This window comes from Alligator sinensis, unplaced genomic scaffold (assembly GCF_000455745.1).
Source record: "Alligator sinensis unplaced genomic scaffold, ASM45574v1 scaffold76_1, whole genome shotgun sequence".
NCBI lineage: Eukaryota > Metazoa > Chordata > Crocodylia > Alligatoridae > Alligator > Alligator sinensis.
In genome coordinates, this window is record NW_005841865.1 from 2,845,468 (window position 1) to 2,865,683 (window position 20,216).

The 20,216-nt window shown below is 47.7% G+C and overlaps 1 protein-coding gene across 1 annotated transcript in view; it reads right to left on the reverse strand.

The window, feature by feature from the left end:
* Nucleotides 1–20,216, reverse strand: part of GDAP1L1 (ganglioside induced differentiation associated protein 1 like 1) — a 42,832-nt gene that overhangs the window by 16,632 nt on the left and 5,984 nt on the right. The window contains exons 2-3 of the mRNA XM_006016687.3: nucleotides 15,964–16,156; nucleotides 8,182–8,355 (exon numbers count right to left, since the gene is read on the reverse strand). Coding sequence (XP_006016749.1) covers nucleotides 8,182–8,355; nucleotides 15,964–16,156 — 367 coding nt within the window. The remainder of the gene's footprint in view (nucleotides 1–8,181; nucleotides 8,356–15,963; nucleotides 16,157–20,216) is intronic.

The following is a 20,216-nucleotide window of genomic DNA, read 5'->3' on the forward strand; positions in this document are numbered from 1 at the left end:
CCCTCCCTTGAACCTGTACGGAAAATCCTCAAAAAATTGCAACCCATATTAGAAAAATACCCTATTCTTAAAAAGATCTTCCCAGAGCCACCCATCCTAGCCTTCAAACAAGCACCGAACCTCACCACCCTCATCACCAGAAGCAAACTTTCTCAAGCCCAGAACACACCAAAAGGACCCAGACCGTGCCAGGACAAGAAATGCAAAACCTGCCAACACATCTCCACCACCCCCACTAGTACTACACCCCACAACAGAGCCATCAGCATCCCAGGATCTTACAGCTGCACCTCCAGAAATGTAATATACCTCATCCAATGCACCAAATGCCCTGATGGAAGGTATGTAGGAGAGACCAGACAACAACTGTGCACCATAACGAACGCACACCGGAAATCTATCAAAGACAGAAATACCCAATTACCGGTGGGGGCACATTTCTCACAGGAGGGCCACTCTCTCTCCAATCTCTCAGCCCTGATCCTCAAGGGAAACTTGCACAACACTTCCCAGAGACGAGCCTACGAGCTCCATTTCATCAACCTCCTGGATACTAGAGATCAAGGACTAAACATAGACATTGGATTTTTGATACATTATAATCTGCCTGGCAACTGACTCCCCCGCCCAGCCCAGCCCAGCCCAGCCCAGCCCCTGGCTTCTTTACTTTTCATTCCATCCAGGAAGAGCACACACCGACTGCTGACACTTCCTTAGCCTGACGAAGGGTTTTTGAACCCGAAAGCTTGCTTAATAACTATTCTCCAACCATTTGGGTTGGTCTAATAAAAGATATCAAATTCACCCAAGGAACCTTGTCTGCTCACACACACACTCTGTCCTTTCTGTTTTTCTGTCCCATTGGTACTAAGCCTCTTGACAAGGGAGCAATTTGTTTGCTCCAGCCCAAAAAGCCCCACACTGCCCTTCCACTTCTGTCAGGTTCTAGTTGTGAGCTCTGCCTGAGAATACCAGTTAGGCACACATCAGTAAGGAAATGCTCTGCTGCCTTCCCTGTGTAAAGCTGTTGCTCCCCAGCAACATGGTTGTTGACTATTCACATATACCCAGCAAAGGGCAAAGAGGACAGTCTTCATGAACAGTAGGATGGTAAGTGTTTGGGACAGGAAGTGTCTCTACTGTTCTGCATCTGGGCAGTGCCCAGTAACAGGATGCCCTGGCCCATCAGTGGCCTCTTAGGCACTACCACACTAGAAATAAATAATAATGATCAATTAAGATATATTTACACTGCATTCCTGGTGGTCCCAGAGATGGCTGTTTCAAGCATGCCATATCCACCGGCTCCCGATCATGTACCTCACCAGAAATGGGGGTGAAGCTGTGGATGTATGGGGTGTGTTCAAATGTGATCCTCCTAGGCTGACCATCTTTTCAAAATGGAAAAGCAAGACACATGCTGCCGCCCCCCACAACCTTCCCCTCCCCTCCCACCGGTGATATGGCCAGAGCAGAGCAAAGCGGAGCAGTAAAGGATGCAAACTGGCATCTGTGGGCTCAGGGCTCCCCACCCTGTTGCCCTTCCCCCAGGAGCCTTGTGCTGGCTGAGCACCCCCTGCCCACCCAGCAGCAGTGGGGGGCAAAACTCCACACTACTGCCCCCACTGCCACTGGATGGAGGGAGGGCACCTCGCCATGGCTGGAACTCTGCCAGTTTGCAAGGAGAAACCCACCATTTCCTGTGTTTTTCCATGGTGAATGGAAAACCCAGATCCCTGCATGATAGTGTGAATCTGGGACAAATACTGTCCCTGAGTCATGCAGCCTGGGACCGGGACTTGACGTTCCTATTTCAGGACTGTCCCCCCCAATTAGGGATAGGTGGTCATTCTAATTCCTCCCAGGGGTGATGCATAGAGTGCGCATGTGAGTGCACATGCACCCCCTGAGCATGGTGTTGCACCCCCTACAAAAAGACTCTGTTGACAGTGGGCACTCGCCACCCCCTTCACCCCTCCGCTACTGACACCGCCAGCAGTGTCTGTGGGTAGCTGCCGACCCCTGGTCAGCACTCGCCACCCTCCACCGCCAGCAGTGCCAGCAGCATCTGTGGGAGCTCCCGCTTACCACCGACGCGCTCACACCACCGCCATGCTCCTGCCGCTGCTGTGCCCCCCCAGCTGCTGGGGGCATGCGTTGTTCATGATTCCTCCCTTAGGCTGCTTGGCACTCAGGGTAGACAGACCCTGAATGAGTATGTGGAAGACAACACGAGATGAAGCGGAGAAACTTGTTTGACTACTGAAAAAGGCTGCTATGTGGGTAAGTAGGCCTGATAGGTAAAATCACAGAACAGGGTTGAAAGGGACTTCAGGGGTCCTCTAGTCCAGCTCCCTGGACAGAGGTCTTATTTGCTGTTGCCTTTGGTAAAAGGCAGTAATATATGTGTGTGTGTGTGTGTGTGTGTGTGTGTGTGTGTGTGTGTGTGTACACCCACACGTGTGCATGTGTGCACATGCACACACATATACACACACACAATCTAGATTTCAAATGTCTTGACATACGGAACTAGTGTAGGAAAACAATAAGACCACCTCATCTGCTGATCATTAGGAGTGCTTGTGAGGAAACTCAATAGGAAAGGAGGTAACTGGGGATCCATAGGAAAAGAAGATGGGTAAAATGGAAAAAGCATCTAAAACTTGAGAGAGGCCCCAGGAATGTGACATAATGCACCTGACTCTGGGTGAATCTCTGCAGGAGTATAAACCTGTTTCTATTCTTCCTAGTGGCTCAAAACGGGGCTTGGCTGTGTCTAAGTGTTAGAGATCTCTGTAAGAGATGCCAGCATCAGCCTGGGATGACTGCCAGGAGTAGGTTACATTAACTCGAGGCCTTGAAACTGCAAAACTCCTCATTTGCCATTTAGAGTTCTCAAATGATCCCTTTTTAAAAAACAGCTTTTCATTCGCAGAAACCTGCCTGCCAAACTGCCAGCACGTCGCCTTTCTCACTCAAGAGGAGGGTGTAATGACTCTCTGCTGTCACGTGCATGCTGTGTCTCTTGGGATAAATCCTGGTCCTATTGAAGTCAATGGCAAAGCTTGTCTTGACTTTACTGGGGTGAGAATTTTACCTTCTGGGATTCTCACTGCAATTCTAGCTGCTTCACTGCACTTGCAGGCAAAGGGGGAAAACCAGTCCACTGGCAGCAAACCTCATCTATCACGGGACAATATAGTAGCATATATGAGGCTGCTTAACTTGGCATGCAAAGCCCCTGGCATTTCAGGAGAAGAAAATCTCTGAAATGAAGCGTGAGTCAAGAGTCAACCATGCATCAGATGTTAAACGAAAATAACAGAAGAGAGTCCCAGCAGGAGCATGAACCAAGGCAAGAACAGATCGGTCTGGACTGTGGGCCTTGAGAAAATGATTCCAGCTAAAAGAACTAGTCAGGATGTATGATGTATGACCTTCAACAAATAAGAAGAGAAAGTGCAACTCATTAAATGCTATGCAGATGTAAACAGACTGATGCAATAAATTGGCTAAGAGAATGCTCCATGGAGGGTGGGGGAGTATGTAAGGCATGTGACCATTGCATGGTGGGTTGGTTAAAGGAGGCCTAGAGGAGCTGTAGAAAGAGAGATTGGCAAAAAAAGTCATAATGAAGCCAAGCATTGTAGACAAAGCAGTTCTAAAGCAGTCTCTTCAGAAAGCCTGTTGAATGCAGTGTGCTCTAGGGAAAGTGATATGTAGCTTTGCTGACATGTGCTTGCTTACACCAGGTTGGAAATAGCATCTAGTAGTGGTGTGTGTAGATGGAATGGGGGCCCTAAATTGAAGTGCTGGGTTTTAAAAAACACCACTTCAATTTAGGGCTGATTAAACCCCCATGTCATGCACACACCCCGCTGACTTACCTGCCTCTCCGATGGGGAGGGAGGGGCTGCCAGTGGGCAGAGAGGTCCCTGGGCTGCAGGGGTTGGGGGCCTGGTGCTTCCCTCCATGGTGCTTCCCTCCACAGCAGCAGCGGGCCCCCCCACCAGGCGGCACCCACCCACAGGCATCTGGCTTGGGTGGTCCCGGGGACAGTGCAGCCATGGAGGGAAGCACCGGGGCCCTGCGCAGCTCAGGCAGGCAGGCTCCAGGGGGGAGTCAAAGGAGTTTTAGTTTGCTGCACCCCAAGTTATTTAAGGTGCCGAGTTTCCTACAGCAGCTGGAATTAACGTGCAATACACTGCTGAGGCATGCAAACACCGACACCATTAAAGTGGTGCAAAAGCACTTAGCCCGCTTTAAAGTGTTGCGCGCACACCTCTCGTTTCATCCACACACAGCCTAGGCTCTACAACGGGGGTGGGCAGAATCAGGCTCACCAAGTGATTTTATCCAGTCCGCAGTGGGTTCCTCAGCCCTGCCCGGCCCACACACGGTGGGCAGCCTGGGCATACATAAGCAGTCCCACTGTCCCCAGGCGCACAATGGGGCTGGGTGGCATGGTGGCCAGACTCACTTCCTGGCAACCCTGTAGCAGCAGCTCCTTCCAGCTGCTGCTGCCAGTCTCTGCCACCACAACCTGGCCTCACTGCCCAGGCACCCCAGCCTGTCCACCTTGCACCCACTGCTGGGGGCACCTGATGGAGTGGGTGGGTGGTGTCTCCATGGAGACTGGCCCAGGACTGACTCAGGCAGGGCACGCTTGGTCGGGTGGCCATGGCTGCGCATGGAGCAGCATCCTGGAGCAAGATGGGCAGGTAGGGCTGGGACTGGGATTGTGGGGCAGTGATAACATGGGCCCAAGGCAGAGCTGTAATCTGCTCCGTGCATGCCGCTGCCTGCAGTCCTGACTCTGATCCTGATCCCGGCCCCACCCTTCTGTCCTACACCCAGATGCCGCTCCCTTCCCGCCCATGGCCCCCTCCCATCTGCCCAGCCAAGTACACCCTGTTTCCATGGGTCCCGAGCCAGTGTCCCTGGAGACCCCATCATCACAGTGTGGTGGCAGTGTGGGGCCAGTGTGGGGCTCTGTCCTAAGGCCCCAGGGCCGAGCCGCTTGGGGAGTTTTGGTGAGCTGTTGTGGGGTGGTGGGGGCCAAGTGCTGACCTGGCCCACAACAGCTCACCAAAACTCCCTAAGTGGTCCTCTAGCCCAAATAATTACCCACCCCTGCTCTACAAGGTCTGTGTTATAAAGACACTGCCCAGGAAAGCCCCCTTCCCTTCCCTTGCCAACCCTGGGTAGTGACACACGTAAATATGGCCACAGTTATTCAAGGCTGGGGTATTTGAAAGACAGCTTGGGTCAAAACCCACTGCCTGGATTATGTCCAGGAAAGTCACTGGATTTCCAGTGCAAGAGAAAATGGAATTTGGCTCCAAGTTATTGTATTATGTGGCCTATTGACACTGAATCAGTAGGAATAATTAAGACATGCACTCAACAGGTCTGGGTAAAACCATATCCCTGTCCTTGTCCCTTGTCCACCCTTCCTTTGTTTTCTTATAATCTCTTGTTGTATCTTGCTGTAAATTAGACTGAGATGTCTTCTGGGGCCAAGTTCTCTGTATGTTTCTACAGCAGCAAGTACAGTCCTGTCTGGTGCTATTGCAGGAAATGATAGTAATATACATAGCTGGGCTAGATTCTCCCTACTAAGATTGCTGTTACCATTTGTCCTTGGACCTGACTACCCTGGGTGACCTCAACACAACATGCATGGCTGCAATCCAACTGTCTCCTCTGACCTCTGTATTAAGACAGCAGCTTAAGATGTTGGTACCAACAACACAGCTGCAGAGTGAAGTACCATTAATAGATGTGCCCAGCTCTTGCAAAACCCCTCCTTTAAAACAGTTCGGGAAAGAAGCCACCAAGTCTGCTTCTCTGGGCCATAAACTGTTTTTCTGTACCTTGGCATTGCTCGGTGGTAATAAAGTGAGTCAGAAAGGAGCATGGGAGGGTATGGAACTCAGTAACAACAGTGTTTTGTGCACTGGAAATAGCTGTATCTGAATCACTGCACTTATTGGAGGCAGGATGATCTGGACAGAAGCAACCACATGTTCAGAAAGAGGGTCCTGCCTAATTGAATCTTTATATTTGCATGTTTGTTTAGATACAGTGATTATTGGCTAAATGATTTTCTTAATTACCTCAGGGTAAACATAGAATAACCTCATTAAAGTTGTATTTAGTTCTCACAGAGCTGTGTCCCTGCATGGAAAGGCACTTTATGCTTCCTTGCTTCTTCATGCCCCACCTCTCTCTTTCATTTCACTCCCAAAGGACAGAATATTCCTGTGTTTCCCAACAGTTCTGCCATAAAGCATCAGCTTGTCCCTTTCCAGTGTAAACGTCATCAGCTTGGGCTCTCACCTGTTAACTTTTTTTTTCTGGATTGAAATTAACTCCACTGAGAGCAGAATTTAGTCCGGTGTGTTTGAATCAGTTATTTGCATCAGGAGTCTGTGCTCCTGCACTTGCTCATACAGTCTGTGTGTTTAAAGCACATCTTGGGGATGAAAAGCAGGTGGAAAGTTCCTATGACACCATGAAGGAACTTCAAGAAGGATAGAAAAGAGAAGATTTTGAAGTCCCAGGAAGAGGAGGTGAGGGCACCGAGGCACTCATGGTCAGGCAGAGATGGGAAGCTCATATGAGGACAGCCTGTGAAATATGAGCCCAGCCTGACTTTCAGATCCCAGGCTGCACTTGCAGAAGGTAAAAATGTTTGCTCTTCTAACTGGAGCCATTTTGCTCCAGAGTTACTGAGAGACAAGACACATGTCATTCTGACAAAGTCACTTTCCAGATTTGAACTACACTTTACGAGGAATCTTTGCCACTGAGTTAAATTAAGCATTGTCAATCTTTCATGAATGCTCGAAGGTCAAGTACAGTGTCTTATGCCGATTCATCCCGTGTTTGTAATTCAATCCCTGGACAGTCTTCCTCTTATAACCTTTAAATGATTGAAAATAATATTTTAAAAAGCTCAGTGGTAGGTAGGGGAAGAAAGAGAGTGAAAAAAACCAGGGAGAGTGAGAGTGGTGAGAAACAAGGAGAGTGAGAGTAGATGAATGAGTCCATGAAAAAGAGCAGGCAGCAAAAGAAAGTGTAGATGAGAAGGAGAGAGATCTAATGACAGAAATTAAGAGGATGGGGGAAAAAAACACACTATGATTTGGTGGCACATGAATTCCACTGTGAAGTTTAACCTTCTGCTGCAAACCTGAAAACATTTGTTTTCATTCTTCATCTAAATGAGAGGTTAAGAGCTGAACTAGTGATGAAGTATTCAGGTCAGGTGAAACACTGAAGTTTTCAGTTTTGACTGTTTAAATATTTTTTTTGTTGAAAATAAAATTCATGAAATGGAAAGCCCTTTCAAAATGAAAAATCAAAGCATCCCATTCTGGGAACATCAAAACAGAATGCATCAACATTTCCAAATGCTTTGGTTTGGGAAACACAATGTTATCAAAATGAACTTTGTTCCCACAGAAAGTTCTGATGCCAATGAAATAGCATTTTCCACTGGAAAATGTTTCTTGGGAAAAAATTGGACCAATTGCAGCTGTAACCCCTGAGGAATGGTTAAAAGCTGATTCACAGAAGTGGAGAAAGACTCTGATTTTCAAAATGGTGGAAAGATTTTCATTGTTTCAAGAGACCCATTTTCCACTCTAGGGAGGGGAACAGTGTAAAATGTGGTTGACCGCATAAATGAGGAACTTGGACAGAAAGGCTTTGAACTAATGAGAATGAACATTAGGAGCTGAGTTCCCTGGAAAGACAAAGTAATATGTAGGATGGAGTCCAAGTAGCATCAGACATTTGCTCTCAAGGATGCCAAGACACAGCACGGGGGGTCAGATTGCTTTTTGGGCCTCCCTAAACTATCTCCTGGTCATCACAGAAAAGAGTCTCTTTATTATTATCTCCTGGACCCAACACAGATCTGCTTGTGCAGGCACTGAGGGAAGGTTGAAGCTGTTCAAGGTGGGGTTTGGTCACGTGATGTGCAGGAGACCTGGAGAGAAGAAGGGCTGCTATCTGTGTCTGCTCTGCCTTAGGGTTATCAAATGAAGATCCACAGCAGCCTGTTGCTGTGGAGGTTGCATAAATAAACACATAAATAAGTAGATAGATGTCATGCACTACTGCGCTGTTGACTAACCCTTGGCAGCCCTGCTAAAATTAGCCACTTACTGCGGATCTCAGCTGTAGCGTACTTTGGAATCATGGAGTCCATGGTGAGCTCAGGGTGGAGGATGCAGCCATGAGTGTAGGCATCCATTGGCAGCGAGTCCAGGATCTCTCTGTACTGCATCACTCTGGAGTGAAGAAGGCTCCCCGGTTCAGGGATCAGCTGGGCGACATTTTCTGAAATGCAGAAGCACATGGCAGCATGGGTTACCGTAAACAGTAGCAGCCTGTCCCCATCTGGCTTGATTGTCTTTGGGCCATGGGCTGGTAAAGATTCATCTGGAGTGGCTTTTATTAGTTCCTGTTTTATGACACCACTTCATGCCTAGCCGGTGCCAATTCTGATAGGAGATGGGAATAGCCATGAAACTATCAGTTCAAATGGTTTCCCAGAAAGTTGAAGTTCAAGTGAAGTGACCCCAGGGATCAAATCCAAGTCATCTTGTCAGTCAAGTAATCCTGCTCTGGGATCTGCTGTCCCTGCTTGCATAATGACTGTGTGCCTTGCTCATGTACAGTGCGCTGCACATGGAGCATGACAGTTCAGTGCCTGGTTTCCATAGTTAGTGTGTACTTTGGAGCTGCCACTGGGTTTCTGGTAGTTGTTTCATTCAAACAACAGGGGCTCCATTTTTTTCCTAGCAAAAAACACTGAACTCAAAGCATCTCTCTGCATCTGCGGGGTATTTTCTCAGTCCTCTGCATATGTAGGCAGCAGACATATTTTACAGTGCTCTCTATTCCAGGTAGAATCTCTCGGCTAATCAGTACCCTTGCCTTGGACAAGTGCCACTTCTGAGCCAATATGTCTGCTTTAGCTTTATGCTAATGTTTGCATTGTCCAACACCCAGAGTCATAACACTTAATAATAACCACAATATTTGGCACTTACATAGAGCTTTACATCTTCATATTTCGGCACAATAGATACCAAAAGAGCAGCTGGGGCTGCGTTATGTATTGTGTCATCACCCCAGCTCTGACAACACTCTGCTTGCTGGCTCCTTCACTGACAAATTTTAAGATCCTTTTCTTATAAAAAAAAAAAAAAAATGCAGGTTTTTTGCCTGGTTTTCAAATTTGTCATGGGCTAGACTGTTTGCACTGGCATGCATTCACAGGTAATTACTGTGAATGCATATGCAATCACATGCAAATAGACATGCTGTTCCCTCTTGATATTGTGTGCACGGATTAGGCACACAGTTGAACATGCATCTTTGCCTGCAGGCCTTTGCTTCTGGGGTTTTTTTGGAAATCAGTCTTTCAGAGCCTGAAACTTCCATCTGTGGGAAAGGTTCAACCCTTGAGCACCTCACCAAAAAAAACATGTTTGTCTTCCCTCTGAGGGGAAAAAAGGATTCCCATTTTGCAGCTGGAAAATGAAGCCCAGAGAGATGAAGGTTCTGAAGAACCTAACAAGTTAAGGGACCCACTGAATCCATGGTGGTTGGTACCAGTTATCTTGGGCATCCTAAGTGCCTTTGCCAGGCCCTGACAGAAAGACTGGCAGAGCCAGGAATCAGGCTGAGATCTCCTGAGCGCCAATTCAGTGCAGTAACCATAAGGCCACTGCTCCTCTGCAGTCTGGAAATAGTTCCTAAGCTAGTTGTGGTTCCTCCAGCTTTTGTTTCGATATTTAGTAACTTCACCATTTATGGGTTTGTTTCTGCTGGTTCTTTCCACATGGGTAATACAAGCTTCAGGTGACAGTTTGTGTCACTCATTTTATTATATAGAATCATAAATAATTGGTGTTGGAAGGGACCTCAGTAGGTCATCTAGTCCAACCCCCTGCATTGCTAAAAATACTGAAAGGAGGATGCCAGAATAAGGAATGTTTTCCCCCCGCCCCTGATAATATCTGGGCTGTTTTTATAGACAGACAAATGTTTATGGCTTTTGCAGATAGCTTCTAATAGGCAATGAGTGAATTTACCACAGGGGACTCTGTTAGCCCATGTTGTCCATATGCTGTCTGCAGTGCAGAGCTGACTTCCCAAGTTTCAATGAGCCTGTGTCTTGATCTGGGTTAAAGTAATTATCTACAGAGAGATTTTGTTGACATTGGCTATTGGTTCTTCTTAATTAAGGACTTGAGCTGACAGTCCTGCTAATGGCATGTAGCTCTATTGAAATCAATAGGAAAAAACTGCAGGATCAGACCTGAAATGTCTTTTTATCAAAGTGGTAGCATTGGCCAATTATTCTGGTACAGGCCATGTAGCAGCTGCCAGTACCTACAGAGTAATTTCCATCTGGACACAGCACCAGTGAACTGGCAGGGCTGGTTGTTGCCTTGCAAACCTTAATACTTCTGAATGCGGGATTCTCAACAGCTAACTAAAGGGCTGGGTTTGTGCCTGCCCCTTCTCATGTAAAACTCACTGTGGATACCAGCATGGCTCTGTGGCACCAGCACATACTTGTATACCTGTATAAGGGGGCCTCAAGGGCTCCTTTCAGTGTTTTCTCAGCTCTTCTTTCAGCAAACTCACACTGAATTCTATGGGAATGTCTGAACCCAGGACCCGGACCAGGGCTCTCTCTATAGTACGCCTTCACACTGGAAAGAGGATCAGGCTTAGGAAGGAAATAGGAGCAGGTAGCACATCAAAAGTGCTCTGTATCATGGAGCACAGATCAGATACTAGCTAATTAGACTTCTCAGCCTCCCTGTGAGGTGGACTGGGTAAGTGCCACTAGCAGCAAGGAGACAGGCTTGTCTTGAGACGTAGGTGAACTGCCTCTTCCACAGAAGTCTATAAATCTAGACTGTATAAAGAACTCGTAAACGTGCTGGAGGGAACAATTATGCCTTGGCCCCCAGGGATGGATCCAGATGGAGCTAAATGAGGCATCTCCATCCCCGGTTTCCCTGAGTTGATTACATTAAAGCTATTCAGGTTGAATTGGGCTCCAGCACTGCTGCGGCTTGAGCTGATGTGAGAAATTTTTGTGGGTGCTAAGGACACTGTTTTGGGGCTGACGGCCCCTCAGGAGCTGTTTGTTGATTTCTGTGCTGCTTCTGTACCAAAAGCAAAGGAGCAGATCCCAGCCCAGAACTGGGGCTTTTCATTGAGAGAAACCACCCACTGAATGAAATAATAATAATGAACCTGTAGTGTACACACTCCTTCCATGTGGCTCCTGGCCAGTATCCTATCAGTTCATGCTGAGCTTCCAGTGCTGGAATCCAACACATTCAGAACAGCTGTCTCTTTGAGCAAGGGTATTCAGTGACTACATCCTTCAGCTGGTGTTGGAGGCATTAGCTCACTAAAATAGCTCTTACTCCACCTTTTGCACACTGAATCAGCTTTATGTGATTGGCCTGAATGCTGCTGATGCTATGGCATATGTAACCTTTGCTGGTAACTAATGGAGCTAAATTACGCTTCAAACCTTGGATAAAATGAAGCCCTGTAAGAATTTATTGTAAAGGGCATTTGCAGGAATGGCATTTTTATGGAGTGAGTGCCTTATTTCATCTTCAAAGATCTGGCTTTGCTGCAATCCTCTCTATGGCTAATGTAGTCTGGAGATTATTGTGAAGTTTGTTAATATAGCTAATACCACTGACCCTCCCAGCTGAGTCTGCCTAACCTTCCCAGGTACCTTCACAGTAGCACTTCTCGGGGAAGTGTATTATTAACTGAATTACAAAAAAGCCCCACATACTTCTAGGTGAGCAGCTGTTCACACAAGGGGTGCAACTCTGGCAGGTGCAGAGTATACATTCATTGTGGAAACTAGGCACTGAAGCATCACTGTGGTGTGGGTGCTAAGGTGCATGGTTTCATAGATGTTAGGGGCTAGAAGGGACCCTGCAGATCATCGGGTCCAGCCCCCCTGCACTTGGGCAGGAAAGACTGCTGGTTGACAGCCTGGAGGTCACAAGTTTGTAGGCCATAGCAAAAGTGCTCATGGCACCACCTTGTCAGATTCCAACAAATCTGGCTAAATACCTTGTCACAAAGTTATAAATACCTTGCCATAAGGACACAAAAAGGAGGACTGTGATGAAGCATGCTATTTAAGGCCAGCAGAGAAAAATCATTGCAAACTGGGGGAGGCTCGTTAAAAAGAAAATTCTTCAACTTTTTGGGAGGTCACAAAGCAAACATTTTAATTTCCAGTATCCACAATAAAAGAAAAATATTCAGGTTGAGCCATTTCACGTTTTAAGCAACTCGCTCAAAAATGTGAAGAGGACACAGTAGACCTGACTGCCTGGCCCAGGAGATCCCCTTCAGCCCCTCACTCCTATGTCCTATGAAAATGAAGCATTTATTTTTTCAATTTGCTTATTTATTTGGGGAAGGAAAGAAAACTTTTCTGAAGCCATGGAACTATATGTGCAACCATAAGCACATATTTAATATGAAAAGTAATGCTACTGCTCAGTAGTCACCTATGAACCGGGATCCCTTTCAGCTAAACACAGATGTTTTATGCCTTCAATAATCTCATCATCATTACAGTATCTGAAGAAGTAAGCTTGTTGTTTATGAAAGCTTGTGTCTCTCTGAATTAGCCTATAAGGTACCACTGCTCTGCCAACTGCCCAAAATACGAGTGAATTTTCAGGTAATGCGTCTGCAACTTCAACATACAATTGTGCATATGTTTCAAAAAGTCACGTCTATAATATCATTAGAGCTGACATAACTTCTCGGTCTCTCCCTTCTAACCTTTGTCTGGGGACTCCCAAGATCTATAAATATCTATCTTTGGGAGCTGTTTCATCTGAAAGGCTTAGTTGATGCCTCTTGCTAGTGACAGGCTGCTATCACATATGCTAGGCTACCTTCTGCCTGCATTTTTGTATGTGTAACCCTAATGGAGAGTAGACCATGTAAAATCATACACATACAGTGGCACTGTGGGGATTTAAAATAAAGGGGAATTGCAAGAATGAAACAGATAACAGCTCATGGCTGTGGCCTGTCATTGGACAATTCTGGGCTGCTTTCTGGTACAAAAGCAATAACCCCCTTTCAGGAGGAGCTGGGAGGGGGCAGCAAGGTCTCCCTCTACATCTGTTTGTGAAGCTCTGGGGATTCAACAGAGGCCAGCCCATTCTGCTAAACCCAAATTAAAGCCTCACTGTCAGTGGAGAAATGTTCTGCATCTGAATATCAGCTCTGGAAGAAAGGAGCTGGGTTCTGGGAGAGGACAGAAGCTAAGCTTCCAAATTGCCCTTGTTTGGAATCTATTTTAAGGCAAGTTCTGACATTTCTCCCCTCCTGAGGTGACAGGTTTTGTGATGCCACAGTTAGACTTCCCCCTCCTGCTTTTGAAGTGTTCCAGCTTGATTGTCCTGGTCTGACAGCCCTGAACTTGCTAGCTCTGAAAAATGAGGGAAACCACTGAAAAAAGAAATTTTGGGGAAGTGCTGGAGACCTGTCACCTGCAGCTCTCACCTCACACCCTGGTTCACAGCACTCTGGGGTGTGACACTTTGGCCAGGTGTCAGGGGGAGGGCAGGGGCCCTGCCACTAACCAGGCTACCTCTGAGTAAAGCAAAAGATTCACCCTCCAGCACCAGAAATCCCAATTTGTTCCCCAACAGTAGATTCACCCAAAACCAAAAATACATACCCTCATTTCTCAGCTGACACCTATCTTGGGCATCCCATGACAGCTGCCACTCGCATCTTTTTTTTTTTTTCCAAACTGATGATTTACAAACGGGTCCTCAGGCAGGAATCGGGGCTGCAATGCGGACTCAACAGCTCACCACAGGTGCGATTTCTCTTTCTACACACATCTAAGGAGAAGAGCTGCAGGCTTCTGGGCAAGTTGGAGCCCTGTGCTGCTGACCTTTGGCAGGCCATTAAATCTCTTTATGTGCACTGCAGTCAAAGCCAAAGCTGCTCAGTGAAGGTCAACTGCCTGAGTGTTCACCCAGCTTTTTGGGCAGGCTTTGCACCCTGCACTGACTTCCATTCTATGCCTATGCTGCTGCCAGTACCCAAACTAGCCTGGGTTTGTCTACATGACCTGTGCTCATAGCAGTGGCGATACACCCTAAGCCAACTGCATGGGGTCTTGGTGCCCTTCCCTCCTAGGCATCATACTCCAGCTTCCAGAGGGGACAGCCTGACACAGTCAGACGTTCTCCAGGTTAGGTTCTCACACTTCGCCCTGTCTCAGACCAGTGTTAAGCACAACATCTTAGTGACTCTGCCTCCAAGCGAAGAGAGGTGGACATGCTTGTCAGTATTTATATAAAGCCAGAGATGTGCATGGTGTTTTGCATGATGGGGTATTCATAAGGACAAAGCCCTTGCCCTTAAGTGTGATAATCTAGAGATGAGAATAGCAGGAGGAGAATTAAACATGAGGCAAGGAAACGAGAGGGTTAATGGATGTGAGAATAATGAAATCATGCTTAGGATGTTAATAAGTGAATCTTTAGAGCTGAGTGCCATGCACAGGATTAGCACAGCTCTCACTCAGAGACTGATCCCTGTTACCACTCCATAAACATTTTCAGTAAAAGCTTTATCAAATGCATAACTGTAAGACACCAGCATATGAAATCAGTCACCCTGCCCAGCTGCGCGTGGACACTGGTGTCTCAAAGCAGCTTGGCGGCAGGACAGGAACTTCTGAATCCTTCCGGGTCAGTGACAAAACTCTGCAGTTCTGTTATGTTTAAGTAAAACTGAGCAAAACCCATGGTTGGCTTTGATTTTGTCAAACCTCATGGGCATGCCTTTGGTTTTACTAAACCTCAACCCCTGGCTGGTTCAGAGCTGTAGAGTTTGTAGGGGAGGGAGGGGTGATATTTTTTCCAGTTCTTCTCCATCTCACTGTGCAGATGCTCTCATCATGAGGATGCATATAAAGGGTCAAGGGTGTCTGCCTTGGAGATGGGGCGGGAATTGGAAGAAGAGTCTAAAACTGGAAGCAAAGTCAAAAAGCATCTCTCTCTCTCTCTCTCTCTCTCTCTCTCTCTCTCTCTCTCAAAAGTTAGATGAGTTCTTTGTCCTAAATCATTTCTTCCGCCCTTGTCCATTTTGGTGGAGACCAGAATCAAAACCACTGCAAAAATACTGCTGATGGGACATGCAACCGAGTCAAAATCTAAAGGACCTGGAAACCTGAGAAATGTCTGCTCTTGGGACTCTCAAACAAGCAGGTTGGGACAATGTCATCAAAGCCTGCCTGCAACCCCAGAGCCCTCAGCTCCCCACCCCAGGAAAGTGCATGATGTGCCAATGCTGCCCCATGATCCCCTCATGTCCTTGTGCCATGGAGGCTAGAATTGTTCAGAATTTTTTTTCCCAGGGAGAAATGGAGCAAAAATTAATAATATTTCTTTCCAGGTTGGCTCCTGGGCTGGCCAATGGGTTCCCAGGCTGGCCAGTAGGCTTCCTGGCTGGCCAATATCACCCATGATGCACTAGGTTTTCTTGCTGAATGGCCATAGTACATTATGGGATTGCTTATGATTGTGGTGCCTCATGAGAGAGGAAGTTGGGCTTGGGACCCATTTTGGGGCCATGAGGGGCGAGGTACCTGATGTACAGATCCCTCCAGACCCTGTGGTAGCATTAATTAATTAATTAATTTATTTACTGGTTTCCAGATGAAGTTTTTCTGGCTTTAGTGAAACACTTCTTAGGTTTTCTTGTTCAGGGTTTTTGAGGGAAAGTTGAACTTTCCCCAATACAAAGCAGAACGTTTTTGGCAAACAAAAGTTCTTATGGCTAAACCCAATTCTCCATTGAAAAACACTGCTGCTGATTAATCTTTCACCCAGCCCTTGTTACCTCCTGTGAAGTTCTTCTCCATGTAGTCAATGATCTGGTTGTAATCACTGATGATATTGTCCCCATGGATGATCACAGGTACCTCCTCCCCAAGGTTAAGACGCATGAACCAGGGCTCTTTGTGCTCAATCAGTGGCATGCTGACATCCCGCTCTTCACAGGGCAGCCCCTTCTCCGCAATGACCAGGCGGACCTACAGCAGAAGGTAGAGAAGGGTAGAGAAGGCTCAGGGCTGGTCACCAGGCAGTCTCTGGTGTCCACAGCACTAGGCCCCCTTCTGCGTAGTGAAGTTCACAGGGCTTGTTAGAGCTCTTCATGAAAACAAGCAGTATGTAGAGCATCAATGCTAGGATCACTCCCCGTGCTTCTTCATGCAATGGAGCCATGAGCTTGCAGACCTCCAGAAATTCCCAACTGAAGTATTGTTTCTCTAGAAGGACCATCTATACTATATACTAGTCGTTACTGCTATAAACGGGCACAGTGCCATCAGGTGAGGATATAGTCCAGGCATCTGCATGTATTTGTCTGCATGTATCATCCTACTGCTGACTCACTGCCTTTCAGCCAATAGGAGTGCAATATGTAATTAGCTGAGGAGGAGAGCAAGGATCACGAAGCACTTCCTCCGCAGGAACAGTGAGCATAGCAGAAGGCAAAGTGTAGAGGAGACAAGGGGTGCAAAAAGAGGGCCAGCCCCGAGTGATAAATCAGTACCACTCCACTGGAACTGAGAGCAATGCAGGGATTTATACTAGCTGGGGAGCTGGCTCTGACGCCTCTAAGGGCAGAGAGGCTGAAAGACTCATGGGGTACATCTACACATGTGATTAATGCACATGAATAAACTCCAAGACTTATTGCTCCAGAGTTTTTTTGCTCATGGGAACACTGTTTGAACACAGCACCCCATGGCAGTCTTACTCGCTTTACCCAGTGATGGTGGCAGTCCAGCTAATGGAGGCTCAGGGTAGGAGCGCAGGCACACCAGTGCTGGAAGAAGCAGCCTTGGTAGGGTGTTTGGTGGGTTTGCTGAGCTGCCCCCTAGAGAAGACAGAATCTCCTTGTAAGAGCATGAAAAGCAGCAGGCATCTCCTGGGAAAGCAGCAGTGCAAGGACAGAGCGGCCTGGCATTCTAGCCCACTGCCTTGGCCCCCCTCAGTCCCTGCAGTCCCAGCCTCAGAGGGGAGAGAGCCTTCCCTTTTGTAGCTCCCACTGGGAAAACACCTTACCCAGTATATCCACCTCATTGTCCTGCCACTCATTCCTCTTTTGCCTCTGACCTCCTCCCCCATCTCTCTCATTTCTCTTTGTGAAGTATTTGTGGTGAAGGGTTTCATATAAAGGGCTGTTCAACTTCTAAACGGTGGGGGGCTGCATGCCTCTTAAGCCACACTAGCAAAAGCCACATCAGTGGGGACCTGGGCCTCAGCCACATGCCACCTCTGTGCTGCCATTGACCTGAGCACCCAAGTGCTCCCTACTGCTGTACTGCATGCCCAAGCACCCCTCCCCACTGCCTGCCTTGCCCATGCTCTCCTGCTGCACTGACTGCTCAGATATTCTGGGCTGCTAGCTAGGGCTGTGCAAAACAGCACCGTCCTGTTTCGACTTGCGTTTCAACATTTCAATGGAACAGCATTTTGTTTCAATTTCGTTTCAATTCAAAACCGCTGTTCCATTTTGTTTTGTCAAAACGGTTTTGCTGTTTCGATGTTTCACCCATAGGCTATAATGGGGAAGCTCAAAACAGCCTATAACATTGTCATTTCTGGCCTAATTTGGATGAAACATGCAAGAATGGCAGCCCCTTCTGAGGGCATGAAGCCTGCCAAGTTTCAAGGAGATAGGTACAGGGGTTTCAGGGAAACTGCACCTCAAAATCTTGAAAGCAAACAACTCATGTCACGTGTGTTAAGCCACAGTGCGGTCAAAACTCCAGGCATGCTAGCCCCTGCTGAGGCAACAAAGCCTGCCAAGTTTCAAGGAGATAGGTGCAGGGGTTTGGGGGAAACTGCACCTCAAGTTGCTGATGAGCAAAACTCGTGACATGGGTGACGGTGCGTGTGTTAAGGCACAGCAGGGTGAAAACTGCAGGCCTGCTAGCCCCTGCTAAGGCCATGAAGCCCCTGAGGAACAGGTGCATTCCCTGCAAATCGCAGCAGGAGGCCCGTGGGGCTGGGCAGCGGGGACGAAGCCCCGCAGGTTTGTGTACAGCTGCGCAGTTTCACCAGTTGGTGGGGGGAGTCCCAGGGTCCTTCCCTGCTCACGTGGGAATTACTGGGTGTGTGCGAAATGGCACCGTTCCATTTCAACTTGTGTTTTGATGGAACAGTGTTTCGTTTTGAATTTCATTTTGATTCAAAACCGCTGCTCCGTTTCATTTTGCCGAAACAGTTTTGCTGTTTCAATGCTGTTTCAACATTTCACCCGTAATCTATAATGGGGAAGCTCGATACAGCCTATAACTTTGTCATTTCTTGCCTGATTTGGATGAAACATGCAAGAATGGTAGCCCCTTATGAGGACATGAAGGTTGCCAAGTTGCAAGGATATAGGTGCAGGGGTTTCAGGGGCACTACACCTCAAAGTCTTGAAGGCAAAAAACTCATGTCACGTAGATGTGTTAAGCCACAGTGGGGTCAAAACTTCAGGGATGGTGGCCCCTGCTGAGGCAACGAAGCCTGCCAGCTGTGAAGGAGATCGGTGCAGGGCTTCTGGGTTCTGGGCCCTGCACCTCTTGCTGCTGGCAGGCAAAACTCGTGACATGGCTGCTTGTGTTAAGGTGTGCCCTCACTCAACTGACACCAAGGCAGAAAGCAGGGCAGTTCAAATAATGCTGCCCTTTATGCAGTTTTTCCATCCCTCCCCCAGAGCACTGGGATTGGAAGGGACCTCAGGGAAGTCACTGGCCAGCTGCGCAGTCAATAACAAGAGCACTCCTTCCTCCCCTTCCTCCATCTTCCCCCTACCTCTCTTTACTTTAGTTTCTGTTTCGCTGCAGGCAGGCCCAGCTTGAGCTTCAAAACTCGAAACGTTTCGAAAATTTCAAAACATTTTGATTTGCCTCGTTTCGTTTCGAGGCTGTTTCGAAGTTCTCCGTTTCATTTTGATTTTGCTGTTTTGAGCTCGAAACGAGTCAAAACAGTGCCAAAACGAAACTGCAGGTGAAATTTTGCGCAGTCTTACTGCCAGCTCTCCTGGCATCACAGACTGTGCTGTGCTGCACCCCATGGGTCTCTGAAGCTACTACAGCCAGAGCAATAGGGGGAGCGGTGGCTAGGTGGGAGCCGGAGGACTGCAACTGAACCCCTCACGGGCCTCATGCAGCTTGCAAACAATCAGTGGGACAGCATTGTCCTGCAAGATGAAGTTCCCTTCTGGCCTATGGCTGGTTTCCTTCATTCTCTGAGTTTGCGTTTGGCAATAAAGCAGAGCCTTGGCTCCTTGAGGCCCCCTGTTCAGTGCTTCTGCTGCTTGGTTTGAGCAGGAAATGGGGAGGTGACACTCCTGGTTTCCATACCCAGCTGTGCCACTGGCCCACTCTGCACCTGAACAAGGTCCTCTCCTCTTCCCTGAGAGGCAGTTACCTCTGGGTGTAACTGCGCACTCGGTCATTACCGTTCCTATGCAGCCTTTGGCACCAGAGAATCGCATTTCCCATTTCCTCCAGCATGCCTCTGAACAAACTCTGAAAGGAGCTTTGGCTGCCTCTGCCTGTAACACCCAGTGTGCTAACAAAAGTCTCATGCTGGGTTTGCTTGAGAGTTGGGGATGGCAGTTGCTTATGTGTGCTGCAGTCATGTTGCTTTACTTTCTGCTCCATCTCTCCCAATACATCTTGTTTCATTTTCCTCTGTGCTTTCACCTGACACTGTGAGAAGTGCAGGGAGGCTGGAGCTCAGGCAGTGCATGCCTGGAAGAGCACGGCCCCAGAACTCAGAGAGCCTTGGTCTAAAGATGTTCACTCCAATCACAGTGAAACTCAGGTATCTCCCTACCACCTGTTTGTTGCACCCTTTTGCTTGCACTGCCTATTTTACCCTTACTTGCTCTCACCACCCATAATACCACAACTTCTCCTGCCACCTGCTACTCTCCTCTTTGTCCTGATGCCCATGACATCCCTCAACTTCTTGCCTCCTATCTGTTCCCTTGCCAGCCTGTTCCTCCTTTCTCATTATGTCCTGATATTCTCCTGCACTCAGTTTCTAGTACAGGACAAACACATGGGGATAGGCATCAGGGAAAGA